Raw genomic sequence first — 25343 nt, 5'->3', positions numbered from 1 at the left:
ATGTCACTTGTTCTATGGAATTCCATAGCTTGGACTGTCTTTGTCATCCTTTCTTCCTAAGGACAGTCTTTACTTGAGGGGCAGACCTGCAGATGGGCATATTTGTCACTGACAGTCACCTGGTGATAAGGCATTTTAAAGAGAGAGATCACACACCACTGACAGTGATTGACAGTATCACACAACAGTTGAGGTGGTAAGAGGCCGTAGGAGGTCATCTGGCCCAAACCCAAATCCAGCTGTTTCATCATTATGGGTGGAAGCCTCCTAATTTTGGTGTTTTGTCTAATGATCTCAAATTACTGGATAGCTGTTTACTGCCCCATCAGTAGGAAACATCTTGGATGAACCAAAACTCAGGGAGCCCTTTAGCATAAAAAGCATTGAAGCAGCATTGTACTTGATAACCCTCATTCTCCCCAGCATTCATTTACTTTTTCTGACCTAAAATCCATCCTATCAAACCAGTTCCCAACTTTTTACATCTTAAAGATCTGTCCCAACATCACTGTGCTGTTCAGGTAGCTGTTTCAACTGTATGTCCATTTCCTTATGCATCTGAAAAACCCCATTCACTTGTCAGAAATATGGTAATTTTTTAATGATAAAGTTGGTTTGAATGACTACACCAATATCAACATTATATAGAGAGGAATACCAAGAAAGAAGAGCAGTGTAAGATCAGGGTTGGAGGGCTGTTTTCAGGCAGCTTTACACCAAATTCATTCCAAAGTGTTGGTGTGTGTATCACAGGAAAGTTCCTGCTTTGCAAGAACTCCTGAGTGTGTTTTTGAGGCTCTATCATTCTGTCTCTTTCTCATGGAGAACAAAAGTAGAAGTGTGAAAACAAGCAACGATTGATGCAGAGAGAAGGTTTGCAGAGGTGCCTTTGAATTACAGCACCTTCCCATGCCTGAATTCATACCCAAAATAAATTGTAGCTTATTCTTTCTCACACAAGTTTCTTGTAGTTTGTTCTGTGGCATGTTCCTCAGGAAGAATAAGAGTACCCCTTTGATTTGATAGAACTTCCCCACCTATGAATTATATATAAGCAAAATTGTACTTTCTTCAGAAGAAGAAGAGTTATAGATAACAGAAAAGTCAATTTCCATTTGTAAAATTAAATGCCATTAGACATGAAGGGCACCTAAGGCAAGTGGCTCCTCTTCACCTCTCAAATACTGTAATTAAAGGTAAGGCTGTTTTCTTAAATGCCATTGTAGCATAATTGCATATGAACTGTTCTGCCTACAGGTAATGACTGCTGTGCACATTGGTCCTGAAATAAGCTGCCTCTAAGCAGTTCCTAAAGCTCCTGTACAGCTGCTGACCTCAGAGCATGTGGGGTTTTAATAATTGTGGGACTTCAGGTACTGCAATTTCAGTGAGACACCTTTCTTAAAATCTGATGTGTTGTGCTATGAAAACTTTACTTTAGAAATTAGCAGATGTCAGTCATTAGACTAATATATTTTTAGGAACAATTTGTGGATAATCGTGTTAATTTGAACTATGGCATCATTTCTTAATCCTATTTGCATCAATATTCAAAATGTAATAGTTTTATGATTTTCCTGTGAATGTTCACGTGCATCTTTAAAACATCCATTGTTGCTATGGTGCATGGTGCCTCCACTTCCCACCCCATCCACGTGTTTCAGTCTTTCTCCCAGCTAGCATGGTGAAACTTCTATCTTTACATTGTCTGTCGTGGGAGATGATGTAAGGAAAATTGGCAGAAGAAGACAGAATATCTTCTTGATATGTTTGTTTGCGGGTGTTTTTGGTTGCCTGTCAATCTACATTTAAACACACAATTGAGGGTTAGTTAGAGTCCCAGTGATGGTCTGACAACATAGTTAAACACAGCTAAACTTTCCATTATTTTGTCTGCAAGTGGTTGGTTTATAATGCCTTGTATTTGCTGTTTATCAAACACATATAATTTATATATATTCCTTTTAAGGGTTAAGTGTAGGTGTCCCTTCCATCTTGTTCAAAATCAGTAGAATTTTATCCCAAAGAGTTGGTATGTTGGGATTCCACGTTGAATTAGTTCTTTGCTCAGAATTGTTTTGAGTGTTTTATCTGAGGACCATGCAGTCTTTGGGCTTGTACAGTTGGAATCATTCCCATCATCCTATTGTTTCTGTGTATTTACAGCTAGTGTTTCTGAAATCCCAACTACAATCCCAAGATTCTCCTAGAGACATGCTAACCTAAAAATCAACCATCCAACAGGTAACACATGCACCCACAACTGGAAAGCAAGGAACAGAAACTCGGTTCTGTTGCAGTATGTGAATAGCACCAGACTGTGGGGCTGTTGGCTGTCCCAGGGATCTTGCAGCCTCTGCAAAGAGCAGGATAAATCCTCATTTTTTACTCTTGCCTCAGGATACAAATGTAAACATATGTTTTTGCGTGCTAACAGTATAGTCTGGGCAGGGTCTAGGATAAATTGTCTGTTTTATAAGAATAAACCAGCCTAATATAACTTGCAAAAAATTTGTATAGTTTGATTCATTACATAAGTAAGTTTCAAAAGGTCTTGCTTGTGAAAATAAAAATAAAATTGGGCTGAAAATTTACGGTATAGTTAATGATGCTCTTATTTGTCACTGGCACTCTTCTAGTCTTATTCTATTTTACATTTTATTACTTGGTGCCAGTGTAAATGTCTGTTTATTGTGTAAGCCTTATGCTTTCATTCTTTTTCATACCCTCAAAAAGGTAATATATTCACACATGCCCATAACCTTGTACACTGGATTTTTCAACCTTTCAGAAACCTCCTAAGAAGCTCCTTTAAAACTATGGTGATCCTCAAATGAGCAGTAAATTGGCCCAAGTCAAAAGCCTATTGCTGCTCTCACAGGAGTTTTTCCTGCATTTGCCACTGTATTATCCACTGTCTATATTATCTACAGTTCTAACATACTGAATCTCAATGTGTCTGTTAATTCTGCCTTTAAGCATTCCACTTTCAGATGGGAGTGACCTCCCTGTTGACAGACAGTGAGCAGCAATTCTATTTTCTTTAATGTAGGAGTTGCCACCAAACCACTAATCTTTGTATCGCAATGATTTGCTTATCATGCATGCAGACCCAACAGTTCAAAACTCATCACTTTTTAAAAGTTTCTTGTGAGTGAAAAAGGAAAAATAACTTGTCAGTTATTTTTCTGACCAAGACTGTTACTGAATTCTGTCACATTTCATTCTGCACTGCAATCAGCAACAATACAGAAGTTGCCCTCATCATGTGTTGTTTCATCCTGTGCTGGACAAAATATAAAATTCCATTGGTAAGGAGTTACCTCTATCTATGAAGAGATATGTTCATGACATCAGGCAATACTTATGAATGAAAATGTTATGTCTGTAAATAGTAGTTCAAAAAACCCTTGCTATATTATGGCTAGATGATTGTTATTTTTATAAGGTCAACCTGGTGGGGAACACAAGACTGAAGGGATTCTCAATTCTAGCCACTCATAATCACAAGCAGCTAAGTTTTGAGATATCTATTTCAGAAACATCCACAATGTAATCTTCAGACACCCTGAGCCTCAGGAAGCTCTTCAGGGCTTTTGTGTGAGAGCTGGGGTGTCTGAGCACACCAAGGAAAAAGCAGGATCTTTGTCACCATAGAAGATAGACAATACATTTCAAAAGGAGAGGGTATGTTTCTCAGACATTCTGCCCAAAGCCTTTGAAGATGTGATATGGGAAGATGGCAGCTGCTTATGGGAAAGCAAATATTGAAAAACAAAACCCTTAAAACTACTTTTGCAAAAAAATCAGAAACTTCCAGCTTTATTTTCCAGCTGTTAGTCCCTACTTTTCATTGAAACTTCCTTGTGGCAGTGAAAAAAACTCTCCAAGGTTCTCTTGTGACTTTTTCTTCTATGAGTTCGTTTTATTTCCTCTGTGTTCAGCAACTAAATTCATAAATGTTTGTGCACTGACACATCACCCAGGATATCACAGGGTATTGATTTGGAGATCAGCAGAAGCTACTTGTGGTGGCAGGGGATAAACTGGAGGAACAAAGGATTTCATCAAAAGCAAGCAGCAATCAGGTGCTTTCAAAAGCATCTTGCAAGAGTGTACTGGATGTGTAACTAATGTGTTCATATTGTCTTAAATATCTGCCTAAGATTCACAATTCAAACAGAGGCTTGGTAAAGGGAGACCTCTCTTGCACATTATACTCAAGAGTGTGTAGTTTAACTGGAAGTGTAGCAGTGGATTGGGAGTATATTCAGAATATGAATCTATTAAAGGGCATTCTGCAGAAGAGTACTTCCAGTAGGACCAAAGCCAGTATGATCTGTAACATGCAGTTCACTGCTGATGTTGAAAAAAGCCTCATTTCAGAGAAGTCAGTTGCGATTTTGGTCCTTTTTGTTGAGTGATGACACATGAGAGAGGTTTGTTTTTTTCCTGGGTACCCATTCCAGCTAGCAAGATAGTCTGACTAATATGAATTATCTGTGGTTGATCTGGGCAAGGCAAGTTTTCTACACGGACACAGAGCAAGCATGGCTATCAGCTGAATTGCTTTTAGCCCATTTTTTTTAAACTTTCTTGCCACACAAGGGCAATCTACCTATGTAGTACCTTATAATTTCTGTATAAAAATACATTCTGTGTATTTTTGGTGTAACGCCTTTGAAAGACTCTTAAAATAAAAGTAATATGTCTGCTGAAATGTAGCACGTGGAAATACTGCTTTTGTTCTGCAAGAATTGTGCTAATGTATGTTAGCAAGTTTCAAGCTCCATTAAAAAAAGAGGAACTGATTTGCAATAACCATTATACTGAGTCAGATAAGTCTTCCAAAAGTAGATTTATGATTTACAATTTCCTATCATTCTCATGGGAATTCCGTACTTGCAATAGTGATTATTTTAATCAAAGCTGATGATGTTTTTTCAGGCTTATTTTCCTTTCATTTGTTGCCTTTCAGTTTCCAAGTTATTACTGGTCTGTGTAATTTTCTCAAGCAAATGTTTTTGGTTTTTTTTTCATAGTGTTCTGAGATAGCAAAAGAAAGAACTCTGACAGGCCACTTGTGGGATTTATTATCACTGATGCTAATATTTAACTGTAGGTAAATAATAATGAGTAAGAGACAGTCTGGTTACTCTGAAATGATACACAGAAAGAAATATAGACATCTGGGTTTTCTGCTTTTAATTTTGCTTATTAAAAGAAAAAGACCTTATTTTTCTCTTTCCTCATCAGTGTATAAAATTGTTGCTTGATCTTGCACTACACATATCAAGATTTTTATGTCATGTTTGTGTTAGAAGGCACGGGGCTGCTGAAAATGAATGAAAACATGAAATATGGAGAGCAGATGTACCAACTCTCTGGCTTCTTAGCCACAGGCATCTTTCAAGCTCCAACTGCATCCCACAACCAGCTGGAGTTTCCACAAAGCAAGATCAGCCCGGACCATTTCACAAATGGAACACTAGCAATGTATTTGTTGTGTCTGAACTCCAAGCTTTCCCAGAGATTCCCATTTCTACAGCTTTCTGGATTATGCTGTGTTTTTTGCTTCTAATTATTCTGAGATTTTGTTGTGTTAGTCATTTTCAGAGATGAATATTGAATATCTACCAGCTGGAGTTTCCACAAAGCAAGATCAGCCCGGACCATTTCACAAATGGAACACTAGCAATGTATTTGTTGTGTCTGAACTCCAAGCTTTCCCAGAGATTCCCCTTTCTACAGCTTTCTCGATTATGCTGTATGTGTTTTTTGCTTCTAATTATTCTGAGGTTTTGTTGTATTAGTCATTTTTAGAGATGAATATTGAATATCTGAGAACTGAGGGAAAGGAATTTTTAGCTCATTACAATTTTTTAAATGTTGTTTTATATGAATGCATCTATCAGAGTCAAAAGTCTTCAAAATATTTTTGGGAAAAATATATTGCTGCTTTTAAATCACCTCTGGTGAAGCCCCTGATTTTTATTTTTTTTTAAAGGAAGATGAAACTATATTCTACAGCAACAGATTAGTAGAAATCCCCAGTCCTTGCACATATGAAATCTTCTTCAAAAGGATATTAAGATTGCAAATAAAATAATCAAAAAGTTAATTACAACAAAAATTAATTACAACATGGCCAAATTAAGTTGACTGGTGCAGCTTTAATTTGTATTGTGGCACTATTAGGACATGATAACCAGCAGTTTCTGCTGCAAGGTTCTTTCTTTCATTCAGTACATAAACAGGCAGTTCTCTCTTAGTGTCTAATCAGCCCATGGGATTTCAACATGACTGCATCCCCAAGCCTTATCCACTACTTAGTCAGATACTTCTTTCAAGAGAGAATTATTAACCTCTTTGTAGATTTTTGTATACTTCCTCCATTACAATATGTGAATGCTATATAAAGACTAAGACATTTATAAGTGCATTGTGATGTGAAAACAATTTTTGTCCCTGCTTTACAGGGATGATGGCACAATGAGATTAAATTGGAAAATACCCACTGATTTTGTGTATTTGATCTGTTCTACCCAAGAACTCCTGTTTTGGAGAGTTCAGCATTTTTGTGGGCAGTTTGTGGGGTCAGGACTCTGTGGCTACACTTGCAGCTGGTCCTGCTCAGCATTTCTGCAATCTGATGATGGGGTCTCGAGTCAGAAGTCCCAAAAATGAGGAACATACACTAAGTGACCACCTGTGAAAGTTTGCTCGAAGGGACTTGCCTCTCATCATTTGGGAACTCTGTGGTAGAAGCAGGCTCAGAACCCAAACCCACTTCTCCAGGGTAGCATTCAGCTGCTCTAACTTTGAGAGCATCCTCTCCCTTCCTTGTTCACCAGACCATTTGTAACTTTTGCAACAGATGCAGCAGGGTTTCTGCATGTGATAGTCTTATTTACTCATTTCATTTACTCATTTACTGAGCAGGACCACTCACTATTAGTGCAAAATTTATTCCATGCACATTAAAAAATAGGGGCCTTCAAAGGAAAATGTTAAAATATACACTCATGGAGGAGGAAAGGGAGATGATAATGTTTTGATTTTATATTTTCTACCTTTGGATTAATCCCATATTCTCCTGGAAGAGGATCCTTCATGCCCCACTTTCAGATGCCTTAGTTAACAAAAATAACATTTGGAAGAAGCCTAGCATAAAAAAAAAAATCCCTTCAGTTACCTGCATCTCCACCATTTGAGTTAACTGCTGAGGTGATACAATAGCAGTTGTTGTCCTCTTGCTTCACTGAAGAATTTCACCAATATTTGTGCAGCAGGGAAGCATTCCGAGTCCAGGTGAAATCTTGGCCTTCACTGTAGTCTTGGGAGATTGGGAGTGGAAAGATGGCATTAGTCCTTCCCCCTCCATTTGCTCCCTTCTTCCCTTATCTTTCAAAATTCAGTCTTCCCTTCCCACTGTATTTGGCTTCTATTCTTCTTGCCCCCCTCAATCCAAGATATTTTGATCCAAGCTTCTCATCCCCAATCCAGCAGTCTTCAGCCAGGCCTCACAAAATTAGTGTAGATTCTTGTATGAATCTCAGCCTTCCTTTTATCTTCTTGTCAAACAGGTTCCAGTCCTCTCTTCTCAAATCCTGGTTAAATCTCCTTCTGGCACCTTTCCCCACAATTCCACTGGACACACGGGAGTTCAGAGCCAGTGTCTGTGCAGTCACCTTCCAATTACGATGACCTCCAGCTCTCAGCCTTAATTCCCAGCATCTTCTGCTCCTCTCATTATCAGTCACAGTTTCCTTCCTGGTGTCCTACACAGCAATCCCTGGTACTATTCTGGCACTGCTTCCTCCCAAATTTATCCCTTCTTGTGCCTGTGCTCCGGTCAAGCTCATCCTGTGAAGTTTTAGCATGGTCCAGGTGTCAGCAGAAGATAAAGTTGATCTGAAAGAGCAGGGAAAAAAACAGTTATTGAACTGTGAGTGTTTCTGTAACTGTACTGTGACTGTGACACTTCCTGCATCCAAGCAACAGCATTAATAGAGAGTCCTAAAGAAGATGTTTTTCAGGACAAGACCATTCTGCCTCCCATGCATTTAAGTTAACACTGAAAAAATGTTCAATGTGAGACATACAGTGGCATAAAAACATAACACCTACTCCATCATTTCTGTCATCATTTGCATTTACAGACCTTTTTCAACATATATTTAGAATCAACCTTATCCCCCCAAGTTGTTATAAGTCCCTGATGAGGGATGGAGTGAAGTTTGACCTCTTAGGGTGTGCATATGAAATGTGTAATGCTGCTGTTGCACTTAATTTAACTGAGTAGGTGCCGTATTCCTTGTATCTGAAAGTTGTTCAATACGTATTTTACATGGATAATGTTAAGAACTTGGCTTGGAATTAGATAAGTATGGCAGATGAAAAATATAATTTGATTTGAAGGTTGATGTGACGTTTGTCATTCTCCTGTGAGGTATTGTGTTAACAATGTGACTTGCAGGCTGCATGCTCTGGAATCTTATTTATATTTCTTTCTGGAAGGTGTTTGGCATCATTTTGGGGGGCTGTAATACAAAGCATTTCCTCTTACCACTCATTAATTAGGACCTCAACTTATCCAGGCGTGTTAAGCACCTGCTCAGTTTTAAGTTAAAATATGCTTCTGATTAGGTGTGAATTTAAGATTATAGCTGATTTTTTTTCTAGGACTGGGTCCCTTGCTTTAAATATCTTTGAAGTGATCTTTAAAAACTCTCTATAAATCAAAAACTCTCCTGCCTTTATTGAAGATTTTTATGTGTGACTGAACAGTGCACTTGGCTGCCCAACAGCTTAATAGCAAGTCAGGAGCCTTAGCTTATCAAGGATTCCTCATCTTGATTTTAAATTATTTTAAATATTCTTTTGTATCTACCTTAAGCAGATACATCCCATAAAACACTAGTGAGCTAAACTCACCGAGATCACATAGACATGTTTTGGGGGAATTCCATGGAAGACATTTTCAGGATATACCTAAGACAAAGTATAGTGCAAGACAATACGGTATGGTGCAACCAGGCCTCTTGCTTTATTTGTTGAATTCAATGATAATTCAAAATGCAGGCACCTCAAAGGGAAATGGAAAAGAGTGTGAAGCCATTGCTAAATGACAGTTTCATTTGAAATTTAAAATTAAAAACCATTCAGCTTTGGAAAATCCTCTTTCACAAAAGGTTCCAGGCTAGGAAACTGTTTTACTGACATGTCTCCTGCCTCACTGTCAAGATACAGGATTTCTTTAACATCAGCTTGTAAAAATCCCCAAAGTCTAAGTACTTCTTCAGCCCTTTCCTGGTAATATAGGAAGCATTATTTGCTAGTCATAGCACTTTATGCCCACATCACTGTTTGCCTCATCAAAGCATAAAACCCCATTATTTGGAGCAGCTGTTTTTCAGTCACCTTCAGAGTTTAGTAGTGACAGGAATTCTATTTCTAAAGAATTTCCTTTACTGCTCTGCAGTTCCTTAAGGGGTATTTTTAAAATCTAGAATCCTGGCAGAAATCCGACAACATTCTACTCCTTCAAAGACAGAATGTGCTGGATTTTTGTTTTGTTTTGTTTTTTGTTATATGACAATTACAACAACCAAGAATGACTATTAATAGTTTTTGTATTCTAACTACTTTGACTCAAGAGCATTTGATATATTTTTACATTCCCAAGTGAACTTTGTCAACTGGTTATCTCTCACCACTATTTATTACCATCTTCCTCACAGCTTTACAGCTTCCTTCATTGTAGATGACCCACTTTCAAGTCTTGACTAATATTTTTCATCTCAGTACTGTGTGAGAAATATCTGCCCAACTCTCTGGTGGGAATAAAGGTAGATGTCAGTCCCTGAAAATGGAGATTCTGTCAGAGGCTCAAGCAGCTCTGCTTTTGATAGTTCTGTGCTTAAATCTTTTCTTAACTTTGTGGTACCAGTCGTGTAGTATGGTAGTAACTTTCATGGAGGTGATGTCAAAATGTGATTCCACATTTTCCTTTAAGAGAAAAAATAGGAGCATATTTGTTTTGCAATGGATCTTCCTGGGAAGGGCAGCTCATCTTCCTGTTGCCTGTGGCAGTTTGGTCTAGCCTGCCAGGGTACCCTGTTTATAAATATTTAGTACAAAAATACCCGTGTAGTATGGTAGTAACTTCCATGGAGGTGATGTCAAAATGTGATTCCACATTTTCCTTAAGAGAAAAAATAGGAGCATATTTGCTTTGCAATGGATCTGCCAGGGAAGGGCAGCTGACCTTCCTGTTGCCTGTGGCAGAGTTTGGTCCAGCCTGCCAGGGTACCCTGTTTATAATTACTTAATACAAAAGTACTTGCAGCTGGAATAGCTGTAGAAAAACTCCTATGTAACACTTCATGTTTTGGTCGAAGGCCCAAAATATTTTCTCTTTTTAATTTTGAGGAGGTTAATGACAATATACAGTTGGTTTTTCTAATTCTTGGTCTTCTGATGAAATTGTTCATTTTGTGAGAAAGATGGTGCAGAAAACTTAAGATTTCCCACTCTTTTTAAATGGAGGGGGGTTTTTTATACTGTCTCATACAATTTCTGCCTATTTTGAAGTTATAAATGAAATAAACACACTTCATAGGCCTTATGCTATAATGCTGTAGATTGTTGCATTTCATTTCAGGTGAAGGTCAGTTTGTATTCTTATAGTAAAACCAGCATGTTGTATTCTTTTAATGCATAATGTCAGTATTTTCATTAATAATGACTTGTTATTTCTATCCTCAATGGACTTGGGGATTTCAGGCTGGCCCATTGATTTACTTCCACCCCTTTTTCTTATGGGCATATTCCTCCATTGCTGGTAATTTCCAGAGGATTTAAATACAATTTAAGGCCTGCTTAATGGTGAAAATTTATTTTTCTTCCTGTTCAACAGCTACAGATGCTGCGCTTCAATAGATGCTTGCTTGGTCTGTCTGCCTGAACCTGGGATGTATCTTGTCTTAAAAAGTTAGAACTCTGTTACATTTATTGTGTTTGCTTTTATATGTCTGCTACAGGTCTTTAATCCTAAATGCAGATGCTACAGCAGTTATTATATGTCTCTCTTTCCAGCTTTTCCAGAAACAGACGCAATTTCTTCCTTCCATTCTTTGTAGCTGAAAAGGCTCAATCACCCAGACTTAACATTTTTCAACTCTCAGCTTTATGGTTATGGGGGAATGGAATTGAAGTGGAGTGCTGAATTAATTCTGTGTGATCTAAGTGCCCCTCAAATCTGAAAGCATGTTTCTTCCACAAATAGCTCAGTTACTTGGAAAATTGTTAGTTTCTATTTGGCTTCCCCAGTTTCACTATTAAGGGTTATTTAAATACTGTGTTCTTCTTTCTGTCTGCTTTCTTTTTCAGGGAAAGGCTTTCACTTTTATACTTTATCAGGCTCACCTTCTAATCATCAAGTCATAGAATGGTTTAGGTTGCAAAGATCTAGAGTAGAACTCTTCCCATTATTCATTGATAGTTTTATGAAATGCTGTCATATTATTCCCATCTTGGTCTGATAGTTTTCTGCTGAAGATTTATTGGGTTTTATTTATCCCACTATTTGACACTACTCACTATACCTGTAAATGAATCAAAATTGTTTGTTCGTATTTCACTTCAGAGTCTTCTTCTTGGTCTGATAGTTTTCTGCTGAAGATTTATTGGGTTTTATTTATCCCACTATTTGACACTACTCACTAACTATACCTGTAAATGAATCAAAATTGTTCGTATTTCACTTCAGAGTCTTAGTTAGGGCTGGTTCTTGTTTTTTTCCCCAATGCACTTTTTGTTATTAGTTCCTTTTGCTTCTGTTGTGGTTTCTGGTTTTCTATCTCAACGGAGTTTCCCAGCAGAAATTCACTTCCTTTGCTTAGATGAAGCCAAAGAAGAAGCACCCTGAGAAGCCTTGCTGACATGAGCATTTGGACCAGTATACTGGGTCTAGTTGTAAGATGGGGGCTTTAGATGTGGTTTTTCCATTGAAAAACTGATCTGCCCAGTCATACAACTTCAGCTTCCATGCTGATCTTCTCTTTTTAAGCCCTGGAAGAGGTAATTCCGTGCTTAGACCTAACCTCTGCAATAATTTATCCAAATGTCTAATTTTATGACAATTATTCAATGGTTCTTAGTGAAATCTATTACAGATCTAATGTTAGCCAAATAAATAAATCTTAAGGTTGGATCATAATTTAAAATTCTTATTGAGTTGGCCTTCAAGGGGATATGCAATTGTTTCATATTTAGTGGTAAGGAAGTGAATCTGATGGAGCTATCTCTCATTCCAGGCTTAAAATTCAATTTGTAAAACATTTTCAATATATTTTATCTATTTTAAGGTAAAAAGCTTCACACATAAGATGTACTTGGAGATAATGGTTGGGCAAAGCTCTTTCAAAAAATGAGGCCCTGTAATTATAACTATAAAAGAGCTCATACCAAAAATTAAAATGCCGAAATGACATTCTTTTGGTAACCAACTGCAGTGCTTTATAAGGTAGACAAAAAATTAAAACAAATCAAGAATTCAGGGAAGTATGTGCAACCTTAAGGCTGGCACAGCATGTTTCCCCTTACTGTAGTGAAAATAACAGTGGAGTCAACCTCTGTTTGCAGAAATCATCACTGATCCTTTGCCTTTGGTGGCTCTATACCAATTTCTACCAGCTAAGGAAACAATACTAAAATTCCACCAATTACAATAAAAGTCTGCAATACTATAATTCCACCAATTACAATAAAAGTCTACCTTTTGCATTGTAGGAAGTTTCTAATTTGTAGAATTATTTATAAGGCAAGTGAAGCCTTGAAATTGGAAATTATTATATATCCTCATCTTTTGGCATTTGAAATAAAAAAAAACAACTGTGTGTTTTAATATATAGACTAAACTTTTCCAACACAAATAGGAGACTTTTAAAGTCAGTTTCATAATCTGATTTGCTAATATGATATGATGCCACAATTGGTTTTTTGTTTGTTTTTATGTTTCCCTTTCATTTTATTTGGGCTATTTTTTTATGTGTTCTATACTAAATTATCTGACCAAAATCATGGTAAATGATAGTACTGAGGCTAGTAAAAAGATGCATTTATTCCCTTTTTTGTCTTTGTTTGGCGGTTTGATTTTGGTTGTTTTGTCGGGTTTTTTTTAAATGAGGATTTTCTTCATATTCCAGGGCTAGGAATGTGAATTCAGGGATTTTCTGAACCCACTAATTTGAAGTTCAGACTGTAGACTCATTCACTGTGAGATATTCATGCCTAGATTATCATTGCACACTGCATATAAAAGAAGAGGCCTCTCTGTGTGTTCATCCCTGTTCTTCCTGCATTGAGCAAAGGCTTCATCCTTGCTGCAAGAAACTTTCCAGTTTCTTCTGAATGGAACATAAGGTTTTGAAGTTCACTGGTCAGCATGGTTAGACTCAGGAGGTGAGCACAGGCATGTGACCCCTCAACTTTTCCACTTTCAGGGAGAGAATTTCTGTGGTGGTGTAATTATTGTGAGTCTACACCCATGAGGATTCAAGGCAAAGGTTATTACAGAGCTTGGTCAGAAGAGTAGTGGCAAAGCCATCTGACAAGGGCCAGAACATGTATGGAAACACAGAAAATCTCTGTGGCTGTCACATTCAGGATATTTTTTTTTTATGAAGTGCTCTCTATTTTGAGGGGTCTATTTGGGCAGTTACAAATTACCTGATGTTAAAAAACTTCAAGAAATCTACAAATTCTGGGTGAGAAAACTTGCCATTTCAAGTTTTAAGTTCCTTTAAGAAGGGCAAGACTTCTTTTTATTCTATGTTTGAACAATGCCTCATGCAAGAATCTTTATGCTTTCTCAAACTCTCTGACAAGTGCTGTAATACACTATTTAGTTATTGGTTTTATTCAGATGTGAAAATGCTTCTTACTAGATTATCACTGTGAGGTATACTTTATGCCAAGCAGAGATAGAAGAAAGTTCTGAAACTTAAACAATAATTCTGTTGTTTGAAGTTTATTTTTGAAACATGGAGGAAGGAGAAGAGCTTGATGTTGTGGTTTCTAACAGATACTCAATTTTTTTATCAGGCACATCAATTGTTTGAGACATTAAGATGTGAGGAGTAAGTTCTCTTTCTCAGATTTTTATCTGGAATCCAACCTCCCATCCAATGCAAAAATCAAAGGAGGCTTTCTTCTCTAACAGTATGTCTTAGCAGAGGTCATCGTGCTGCCAGTCTTGGCTGCACTGTGATGTGTTGAGGAATGGTGAATGTCATCTGACACTTAATCTTCATCTGCACCTTCCTCTGCCTCTTCTGAGCACTTACAGGGAGGTAGGCTGGGCTCTTGCTCTAAGACAGTGTTGGGCCAAAGACTCAATGCACAAATGGGCTGCAGAGTTTAAAACTCCCCTTTGAGGCAGCATTTACTCTTGTTCTTATGCTGTGTGATTGTGCCGTGTATGGCACTCTCCCATTTCCTCGAAAATAAACCTTTTCCTGACCTGCCTTCTGGTGTAGCCTCTCATATGAAACAAGAACTTTCTGACAGAGCAATTTGATTTGGGAAGATGGATCATTTTAGTGGTGGTAAAACCATTAGCTTTCATCTCTTGACCTTCACCCTCTTTTAGTGCATGCAGCCAGCAGCTGCACACTCCCACTGCTGCTTGTGCACTTTGGGAATTTAATTGAACTTACTGCTATAATATATTTTGTTGCTGATTTAGGTATTGGGAAGCAAAGAAGATAAACATTAAAATATTTTTCCTTCCCCTTTCCCAGGCTCAACTGCACTCCAGACACATCTCCTCCCCTCTTGTTATCTCCACAGGTTATACTCGGTTCCTTTGGTGAGGCAATGAGTGGTGCAGGGGTTTGGGGTCAAGACATCGTGGTTTCCCTCTGCTGCTCCTTGTTTCTCACCCTTTTCTTCCACTGCTGCTTCCTTCTTACTAATTTCCTCTACTCCACTATGGTCATTCTGTGGGCCACAATCTCTTTGGTGTTGCGGCTGCTCAGTTATGGAGCACCTCCAACTCATTCTCTTGTTTCTCTCCTTGTCACATTCCCTCCTTGTCCCCTCTGGTTGCCAGTTAATTTTCTTTTATAGGCCCAAGTCAGACCAGAGAAGTGGTGCAAAATAGAACCTGAAGTTCAAAAAAAGGCATATATATATATATTAATGTATTTCACTAAAAAAAAAGATATCCTGAAACTTTTTGGTGCAAAATTTGAAAAGGCAGCTTGCATTTAAAACCAACAGAAATGTTTGGTGGCTTAAAACTGCTTTCACAACAAGGCTGGTTCTTGTCTAGGTTCTTGGTTGAGAGAATATACATAAATAATGTAAGAGGTAATTACTATTTTACAGCAGTTTTGTGGTAAATGCTGAGGAAATTCTGCAAAATATGCCTCTCAAAGACTTGGCTGGAAAGAGCTATGGCACAGACTAGATTTTGTCAGCAATAAGAAGCTCTGAGCTGAAAAACACAGAGTTCTGCTCCTGTAGGATGCAACAGCATGCTTTGGAGCTGCTCAGAAAGTGTTTGGCAGATCACCTACAGCTTGTCTGAATCTGTGCTGAGGGCTGCAGTCAATGCTCTAGAGCTGGGCATGGGCTACAGACATGAGCCTTGAAGCAGAACTCTGAAATTCCTTCAAACTTTTATTTTGAGGTCTAGTTTGCTCCTTACACTGAGCTAACCAGAAGGTTCAGATAAAAAGCTCAAAGTCCACTGCAGTCTGTGTGGGACAGATGAGGGATGTGGAATTTTGCCCTAGATTCATCCTACCATGAGGCCAGTGACAGAATTGTTACAAGGTGCCATAGATAAAAGGAATCTCTTTGAATGCTTAAACCCCACATGTTTTGGACAATAGTTAAAACATTTAATTTTATTTATTTTAGTGTAAATCACCCTCTTTTGTGCAGAATGAAGGGACATGCTAGCAGTTTACTATACCTATACTCTCAAAAAAATCCCTGGGCAAAACACTTCCCTAAATTCAGCTATTTAATGCAACCCCTTTGCCAGCCCTTTGCTGTGGGAACTCAGTCTTTCTTTCATTTCTGAAACCAGACAGATTCTTGTTTTGTGTGTGGAACTGAATTTCTAGGTAAGTGCCCAGGTTGTTTTTTTGTTTTTTTTTTTAAGCTTACTAAAGGTGTGCTTTTTTCTTCTTTGGTATGAATTCATTGGTGTAAGTGGTATGACCATTCAAAAATACCTTGCCTATACTTGTGCATTTAAGACTTTGCAAAGCATTGAGGTGGCTGTAGATCTTCTGTCAATTTATCAGTTTGGAGTCTGAGTTAAAAAAAATCACTTTAAGGAAAGTGAATTACTTAAAATTATGGGGAAATTCATGAGTAATCCTTACAAAGCAGATTCCTGTCTTTAATTTCTGTAGCCCTGTGCCCCAGGAATCTGTGGCCACCATTGCAGCTAAGTAAATGATTGACATTGTCCATGCTGGTTTTAGAATAGATTTGGATCAGATGAATCAAAATAGTCATTGCACTGTACACAGAGTCTTTAATTTCTGTAGCCCTGTGCCCCAGGAATCTGTGGCCACCATTGCAGCTAAGTAAATGATTGACATTGTCCATGCTGGTTTTAGAATAGATTTGGATCAGATGAATCAAATAGTCATTGCTCTGTGCACAGAGACAAATATGCCACTGATTTCAGTGAGTTGCTAGGATTCCACCATATACTTGTCTAGATCTAAAAATGCTTCTGCAAATTTTGACTGTACCCTATAACATACTTACCTGAGGCAAAATTCCCAGCTTAGAACATTCATGATTAATGTCGGATAAAATTCTTCCTCAGTAATATTTGTGTACCCTGTCTCTTCTTTGTATTTTGAAGCATCACACACAACAATCAAGTATTTAATGAGTAAAATATTGATATATTGATTATTATGTTTACAGCTTTGAAATAATAATGTAAACTATAATGAGGGGGAAAACCAGCAAGGCAAAAAAAATCTGATTATGGTTTTCTTTAAGAAATATAAAATAAAAAGGAGTTACTAAATATATGTTTCTGAGTAATATTGTTCATATTAAACTGGCTGAAAATATGTCTATTTACACTGTTTATTAAACTATCAAATTTGCCTCTGGAACTCACAATTAGTCTGAGTGTTTATGTATGTTCATACACAGTCATATGCTAATCTATATTAGAAAAAAAACTAAACTTGTTTTGACTGGCTGTGAACCAAAGAGAATTAAACACATGCATTTAATGTGTACTTTTATGGGCAAATTAGAAGTTATGTTGACTAAGACTTGATGTCTACAATAACACATTTTCACTTTATAATGTCTTTAAAAATGCATTTGCGATGGTGTGGATAATAATCTAAAAGTTGTGGAATTAATGAAACTGTAAATTATTTTTAAAAATTGATTAAAAAAATACAATGTCACAAGTATTTAATTTAATTTAAATATCAGCTTCTAATAATAAATCCATTTTATCTTGTTATTAAAAATATTTTACCTTGTAACTGGAAACAATACAGAGATTTTTCATTTAGTTATTTTAATTTATGCTCAGATAATTATTATTTGTTTTGAAACATACAATATTAAAAATATTTGTTCTTTTGAACAGGATTCAAGTCTTGATCTCTAAATAATGGTAAGTCTACAACACCTATATTCTCTTTCATTATTGAGTGTTTCAAATATGCTGCAGAAGATTGTCAAACTCAAATTAGAGGGTGTCTTTAGCTTTTTACAACAAGGTGTTCTAAAAATTATGATGAACAGTTTTCTGAAAATCCACGCTTGGTTTCCTGTAGTGGCATAGTGTAGCATTTTCTCTGCATAACTGCTTCAGAAATTATGTGTAATTATTTTTGTCGTGTCAATGTTATTGAAAGATAACTCTGGCTTCATTAACAATGTTACACAAGTGATACAAACATCTCTGTATTACAGACTATAAAACTCTCCACCATCAGTAACACCCTTTATGTAAACATCTTTTGCAAATTAAGGAAATGAACCTTGAAACATTTGACGGAGTGAGTTGAATAATGTTGCCTGTGTGAATTATCTCACTGACCTCAAAGGAGTGAGAACTTTCTCATAATAGTAAAGGATTGTGGTGATGCCTTGGTGCCTGTCAAAGATCAGTTCCAGGAGGATGTGTATTCTATAGCATCACTGCATTTATTTAGGATGGGCTGATTGACAGCTTTGAAGGAACTAGCCTGGTCTTTTCTGGGTCCTGACTGCAAAATGTTCTTGCAGAGCTTTCCTGACCACGACGTGCTGGGACAGGCTTTTGAAGATGCTCTAGAAGTGCTGCAGCAGCACTCTGACAGAGAAATGCAGTGTCCACCAGGTAACAAACACCCTTCTTCTGCTCCATTTCCCAGCTCCTTTTTTACAGGAAAGCACCTCTTGAAACATACAGGTGGGGGAGTAATTTCCCAGAAGTGAATTAATGGGATGTTTTGTAAGGATGAAAAGGAGGTAAATTATTTGGAGGATTTTTACCTCTCCATGACTACTGCCCAGTCTAGTGAATATCTTCCAGGTCACAGCACAGGGAAACTGTTGGACTGGCCCCATTTACCTTCTCCCAGCAGCAGCCCAGGTGCATTGAGCTCACTTTGCCTATAATCAGAGGATATATGACTGTTGTGCAACAGCCTTTTTCCAGCTTTAATGTTTTAACTTCAAAATTCCCCTCTGCTATGCCGTGAATCCCAATGCAAAAGAAAAAAATAGACCAGCAAGTAAAATTAATTTCCTAATTTAATTTTTTTGTGCACTAATAATAACCTTAAATATTTTAATGAAGGAATGATAGTTTGAGTCTGGACAATTAATAGAAAATTGTTTTCCTTGACTTCAAGAGTTATATACTTTACAAAACCTACAATGCAAGGAAGCTGTAAATTGTTCCAGTTCTGGCAAGGTTTTGGTAACTAAATTACTATAAAATTTAAAATTTGTGCTTTTGTTTTTACACCGTAAGCAGAAGTGCAAGGAAAGGAAAACAAACCCTCTATGTCCAGAAAAAAATACCTGCTGTCTTTTGTGTAAAAAGCCTTTCATACGAGGAAGCTGATTTACATATTATGTATTATAAAATGAAATGTAAATAAGACCAGTAGGGCTGTATCTTCAGCTGTTAACAATTTTTTGGCTCCACTGCACTGGTAATTTACACATGCTGGAGGATTCACTATATATAATTAATTGAAATCTTCTTCCTTATATATATATTGTTAGGGCTGATGGAGTTATTAAACCCTTGCAATGCAGTGTTTAGTCTGTCCCCAGCTGCACCCACATTTCCACTTGCAATAGATGTACCCATACCCTCCAGTATCTTCTTCTGACCACTTGAAGTAGGTAATTTTTTTCAAATGTCTTTAGTCTGGTGTTCTCCTCTTCTTCTTTAAGCATCACAACTTCTTGGGTTCCCTCTATGTCATTCTTTCAGGCACTGCAGATGTTCTGATGCTCCTTTATGTCATTCACCACTGGGGACTCTGACTTGCATTGTACTAATGGCCTGCAGAACTGCCTGACACAGTCCCTTTTCCTTTCTAGGTGTATTATTGTTGTCTATATTTATCCCATTCATATTGGATAACCACCACCTATGTCTGGTGGTCAGTATGGCCCTCTGTTATCCAGTAACCAAAAAATTTCATGATGCTATGAAATATCTGATATTTTATCTTAAAAAAAATTGCTTTCCATGTTTGTGAAGGCTAACAAAACCAGCCCAAGGGTGTGATCAGCAGCAGCAGTATCCAGATTTTGCTGGATAACCTACTGATGTGGAACATCTTGGCTCTGGACACTTTATTGTCTAGAAGGCAGCTACAGGATAAATGCTTTTTGACAGGCCCAGCACCATGTCAAATTATTTGCTGTTGTGGTTTTCTTTTTTCCTCTTCTCTCTTTTTTACTCACTTGGTTTTTGCTCCCTCCTCCTAAATCCCAGGTTATAAAAACTGCCTGACTGTGATCAACCATCACCACCACCTCCAAGCAAGTCCCAGTTACTGTGCAGCACCATCTGGGGAGGAGCAAGGGTATAGCTGGAGAAACGTGATTGTGAGTGAACTCATTTCTGATAATAGTCAGACATAACTGGAAGACTGATTGCTCATTTGGGATTTCTGATACAAATCATTATGCTAACACTGACAGAAATTTGGTCTGGTCAGGCATGATTCAGATGAAACAGCCTTGGGAAATATTTGCAAAATGTGGTTAATAATGTCTTTTCAGGAGTCAGCAGTTTGCTTCTGATGCTTTTCTGTGGTTCATCACATAACATGACAACAAACAAGCAAACCTACTACAGAATTATTTATAGCACAAAAGGCTTCTTTGTATTACTTGGAAACAGGCAGAGAACAACAACTTCCAATGCTGATGTAGCTTCTGCCACTGTGAAAAAGAACCATTTGATTTCTCCAACAGCAGTTCTAAAAGTTCTAGAAAGACCAGCATTATCTGAGCACAGCTTCAGCCATTAGAGTCCATATACTCTAATGCACTTAAATACTTAAATTACTAATACTTAAACACTCAAAAAGCACTGGGAGTGTGGTCTTCAAGAGTTATGGAAAATGAATTTTGCAGGGGAAATAATTTCAGGGAAACAGATTCCACAAAAGCCCATTTTCACCCAACAGATTAACAACAACACAGCATGGGAACTACAGGGTCTGTAGGTGCTACATGTGGCCCTTGTCTTTTCCTAGCTCTGAAAGCTGCTCCTGCTCTGGTTCCAGCAGCAGGGTTGAAGGTCCAGGGTGAGGCAGTTATTCTGTTTTCCCTCTCAGCTTCTCCTCTGGTGGGCAGCTCTTGCCCCTGGACAAGAATTAGTGCTGCTTGTTGCTGGTACACTAAACTGAGCGCCTTCATGGCTGAGAAAAGTCTTCCATGGGTGGAGTGAGGAAAAGCTGCCTTTTGAAGGCCTCAGGCAATTAATTGCCACAAGTTTCTTTTTATTCAGAGAATGTACTCTATTAGTAACTTTTTATTGTCTTAATTCTTGAAGAACAGTGCAGCGGATTTTTATGCAGATGAGACTGTCTACCATACACTGCAGAATACTCCAGAAAGTCAAGTGATGCATGCTGCTGCTGGCCAGCCAAAAGCAGGGAAAGGTCTGTAAAAAGATCATATCTTGATGTGTAATTTATGTTACTTTAAAAAACCTCTTAGCAAATCCTGTTTTCTCCTTTATATTTTTTTTAAAGTTTCAACGGGAAAAAGAAGTGAACATTTACTAGTGACTAGGATACAACTGCTAGTGTTCAATCTCCATCTGCTAAATCTTATAAGATTATAATAAATGATAAATCTATTATTAAATTATTCCATAATTTCTTAGCGCATGGAAAACAAAACCAGAGATATGTTTCACTTCAAATCATTTAGGATGAAGTCTGATGCAGAGAAGTAAATCTAGCTATCAGTGACATCTTTATCCTTTTATACCACTTATTTTATTTCATGTGGCCTAACAAGCAGTAATTTTCTTAAAGGTTTTTTACATACATGAATATTTTTGCATGCCAGATTTTATGCCTTTCTTAGTTTACTTCTCAAATCACCTTTCAGTTTTTGTCACTTCCAGTGACAAAATATCATTTTTATGGCTATTTTTCTGCTCCTGGTTGAATTTACTTGAATTGATATCTATTTTGCAAAGAATTGGTCATGTAACATTGTTTTTGCAGTACTCCATTTTTTTTTATTGCATTCATTATTTGGGTTTTTGGCGGGGAGGGACTCAGCAGCCTTTCTGTGGCTGCTGGATGAGATTTTCACAGCTTCAACTCTGAGATGTTGTACCTACTTTTGGCCATGAGGCCTTTTTAAGTAGCTTCCTGATTTAGCTGGTTTTTTGAAATCCCCTTTTCTCAGCTTTAACCACATGGTGTCAGTTTTGGGTGCTGTCTCTGCTCATTGATGCTGAACACTGTGGTCTCTGTTGTTTAATAGCTGCTACTACTACAACTACAACCACAACCACCACCACTACTATTACTACTACTACTATTGCTACCATAGACTCTTTAGTATGGTGGTAAGAGTAGCCTCTGTTTCTCAGTTTTCTATTTCAGATATCTCAAATTCACCATTGCAAATGAAAACCTTTCAAATACAGAAATGTTGCTTTTCCAAGTCTTATCCGGGGTTGCATTGGGGAATTTTATATGTCAGTATCTGATTTGACCTTCAGTTATTACTGCTCTGTTAAACTTCATTTCCTGTTTCCTATTTCTTTTACACTGTCATCGATCTTTTTCAGGAGACAACCTGCACATATTTGCAGAGTGATTAACTCTTCTTATGGGGTAATTTTGTGTCCATGGTGTATTCCTGACAGAAACTGTGTTTTGGGGGACTATTTTCACTGTACTAAATTAATTTAGTCCTCCAAGTTTATTTTTGAGATGTAAGAGATCTTCTGTACACTAGCAATTAGTGTGGCTTTTTGGGAATAGAGCTGTAGATAAAACCATCAGAACTAAGAGCCCAAATCCTGTGTTTAAAGTGTTTCACAACATTTTATTTAGGGCAGTCTTTAGAGGCTGGTCACAAGTTCTGAAGGGTACACTGACATAGATATGCTTTTGGAAAGTATCTTTTGAGATAGGTTTCCTCTGAAAAGAGTCCAGTTCAGTCACGACAACACCATTCCATGATCTGAACTCATGCTCAGTGGAGTGGAGGCAGTCAAGAGAGACATTTCAGAATTTAATGGGATGCATTTTCCCTGAGAAAATTAGGTGGCTTCAGGACCATTCAGCACTGAAATCTAATGCAGATGCTCTGAAACACCTTCTGGAGGAACCTGCTTCTCTCCAATCACCACAAAGGAGCCTGCAGGCACTCACCTGATGGCTAAGACTGATGTTTAGGTTCTGAGAATGAACATCACTGGCTTATGCAATGAGATACAGTACAAAGATCTGTTAACTGACCCCATCTCAAACTGGTGTGTAGCACTTTGGGGTTAACAGCTGGGCTCTGGAACATAAGAGCATAAGGGCAAATTAGCCCTCTCCAATAAAGACATCAGCTATAGGTGATGTGTCTAGAAATAAAAACTTGGGCAGAAATGACCACTGAACTAAGAGGCCAAACAGCACTAAATCAAGTGCTGCTGCAGACAAGGCTACACTGTTCTTTTCCAGCAGAAATTTAGTCCACAGTAGTCCATGGATTTTCCCCTGGTCTTGTTTGTTCTACCATCAGTTTGTAGGATAATTCAGGTTGGAGGGGACCTAAGGGGGTCACCTACTAAGAAGTGTCCATTGTGGCAAGGCAGTGTCCTTCACAGGTTTCCTTTTAGGCTTCCTAGTAATCTATATGTATTTCTAGTAGAATATGTACTTCGAGCCTCAGGCCAATTTCTACTTAGATAATGAAACTTTATTAATTTTTTGGAAAGTACCTCTGATTTCAGGCTCTTCTTCTTCCCAGTCTGACTGTTACTTCTCTCCTCTTTCCTTATCATCAGATACAGAGTTACTGTCATCCCTGACAGATGTCTTGGCTTGACCTCAGTGTTCCTTAGCAACTGTCACTTTTCCCCTGTTCCTAGTTTAAAATAGCCACACAAGACAAGACTTTATGAGCTTTAGGTGCAGCTGCTTATTTCCACTTTGGTTAAAGTGGAAGATGTTCTTCTGCATAGATTCTCTCTTCTGCAAAATGTTCCCCTTTGTCTGATAATCTTAAACTCTTCCTCCTTACAGCAGCTTCTTGATCACCCTTGGCTTTGGGAAGGGAACTAGAAATACTTCATAGAGTAGAATCCACAAGATCTGTGTGAAACTAAATAAGCCTCACTAGGAAACTGAAGTTTGAGAACTGAGCCTGTGGAGAGAAGCACTTAGTTAACTGGCAAATATTTCAGTACCAAGCTTGCTATTTTCTGCAAGGGAATGCAAACTGGCATTTCTGCAGATTTTTACAATATCACAGGGTACCAGAAGATCTAGCTCCTTCTTGATTACATGAGGTTTCTGGTTAAAAACTAACCTGCTTTTCCTGCTCACCCACTTACCCTTTCTTATATCAGAGACTACCTTGCATCACTAAAACATTCCTGAAACAAGCCCAACAAAACCGAGCCATCTCAAAATCTCTGAGTTTTGAATAAACAGGGAAACCATTTATTCAAACATTCAGATTGGCTCTCTAGAACCTCTTTCTTGCCTTCTCTGAGAATGTAATTTCCTACTGTGAGTTCCTTGAGTGTGCATCCTGCACAGCATGTGTCTGCAGACTGATGCTTCTGAGGCCTACCACACAGTGAAGTCACCAGATATTTGTCATGATCCCCACATAGCCTGCTCTTGAAGCTCTAATGACAAATCCCCTTCTGTCACCACAGATCTGTACACCCTTCAGAACCAGAGGGTGGTGCTGATAATGTCAAGGTTGTGGATTTGATCCCTATATGAGCCATTCTCTTAAGAATTGGACTTGATTATCCTTCTGGGTCCCTTCCCACTCGGTCTATGCCATGATTCTGTTTTGCTCACATCTCTATGATCCCATTTGCTCTTGCTGGTTCTCCACTGAACAGTTTATAGTGATCTTTTAATTTGGGGCAACGTACTAGGTTTAGCTATGCTTTTGCCTGTTAGACCCTTTCCAGGAAAAAGACAACTGCTCATCTTTTAAAACAAGACAAGTTCTGTTCTGACCTTTTGTGATTTATTTCTTATAGGTAGAAAAAAGCTTCGACTATTTGAATACCTCCACGAGTCTCTCTATGATCCAGCTATGGCAAACTGCATCCAGTGGGTGGATAAACCAAATGGTGTCTTCCAGTTTGTCTCCAAAAACAAGGAGAAACTTGCAGAACTGTGGGGAGAAAGAAAGGGAAACCGCAAGATCATGACATACCAGAAAATGGCCAGAGCACTGAGGAATTATGGAAGAACAGGTGAAATCATTAAGATCCGTAGGAAGCTGACATACCAGTTCAGTGCTGTTGTTTTGAAGAGACTCGCTCCATCTTATTTCTTGGGAAAAGAAACAGTTTATCATCCCTACATTCAGTCTAATCAAGAATATCAATGTGCAGATGACTGGACCAGTTACAATAATTACATGTACAACAATGGTTATGCATTACAGCATGCTAACAGCTAGACTTACCTGTCACATGAGCAGGCCTTTGTTATCCAGCAATCCTTTCCAGCACAGAAACTCTTCTCTCTACATGGCTTTTCCTTTAAGATATCATAAAAACACATGATGAGGAAGGGTTAAAAAATTATATTGGCCTATGG

General features: G+C 37.9%; 1 protein-coding gene across 1 annotated transcript; it reads left to right on the top strand.

The window, feature by feature from the left end:
- Positions 1-1134: 1134 nt before the first annotated feature.
- Positions 1135-25343, top strand: SPIC (Spi-C transcription factor). The gene is made up of 6 exons (XM_039707953.1): positions 1135-1196; positions 17657-17683; positions 18301-18394; positions 20015-20127; positions 21083-21191; positions 24776-25343. The coding sequence occupies exons 2-6, from the start codon at positions 17681-17683 to the stop codon at positions 25201-25203; spliced, it is 747 nt and encodes a 248-aa protein (XP_039563887.1). The 5' UTR covers positions 1135-1196; positions 17657-17680; the 3' UTR covers positions 25204-25343.

The sequence above is a fragment of the Passer montanus genome, unplaced genomic scaffold (genome assembly GCF_014805655.1).
Source record: "Passer montanus isolate IOZ18808 unplaced genomic scaffold, ASM1480565v1 scaffold20, whole genome shotgun sequence".
NCBI classification, from domain to species: domain Eukaryota; kingdom Metazoa; phylum Chordata; class Aves; order Passeriformes; family Passeridae; genus Passer; species Passer montanus.
The sequence above is the reverse complement of the archived record's forward strand: the minus strand, read 5'-3'. Positions and strand labels throughout refer to the sequence as shown.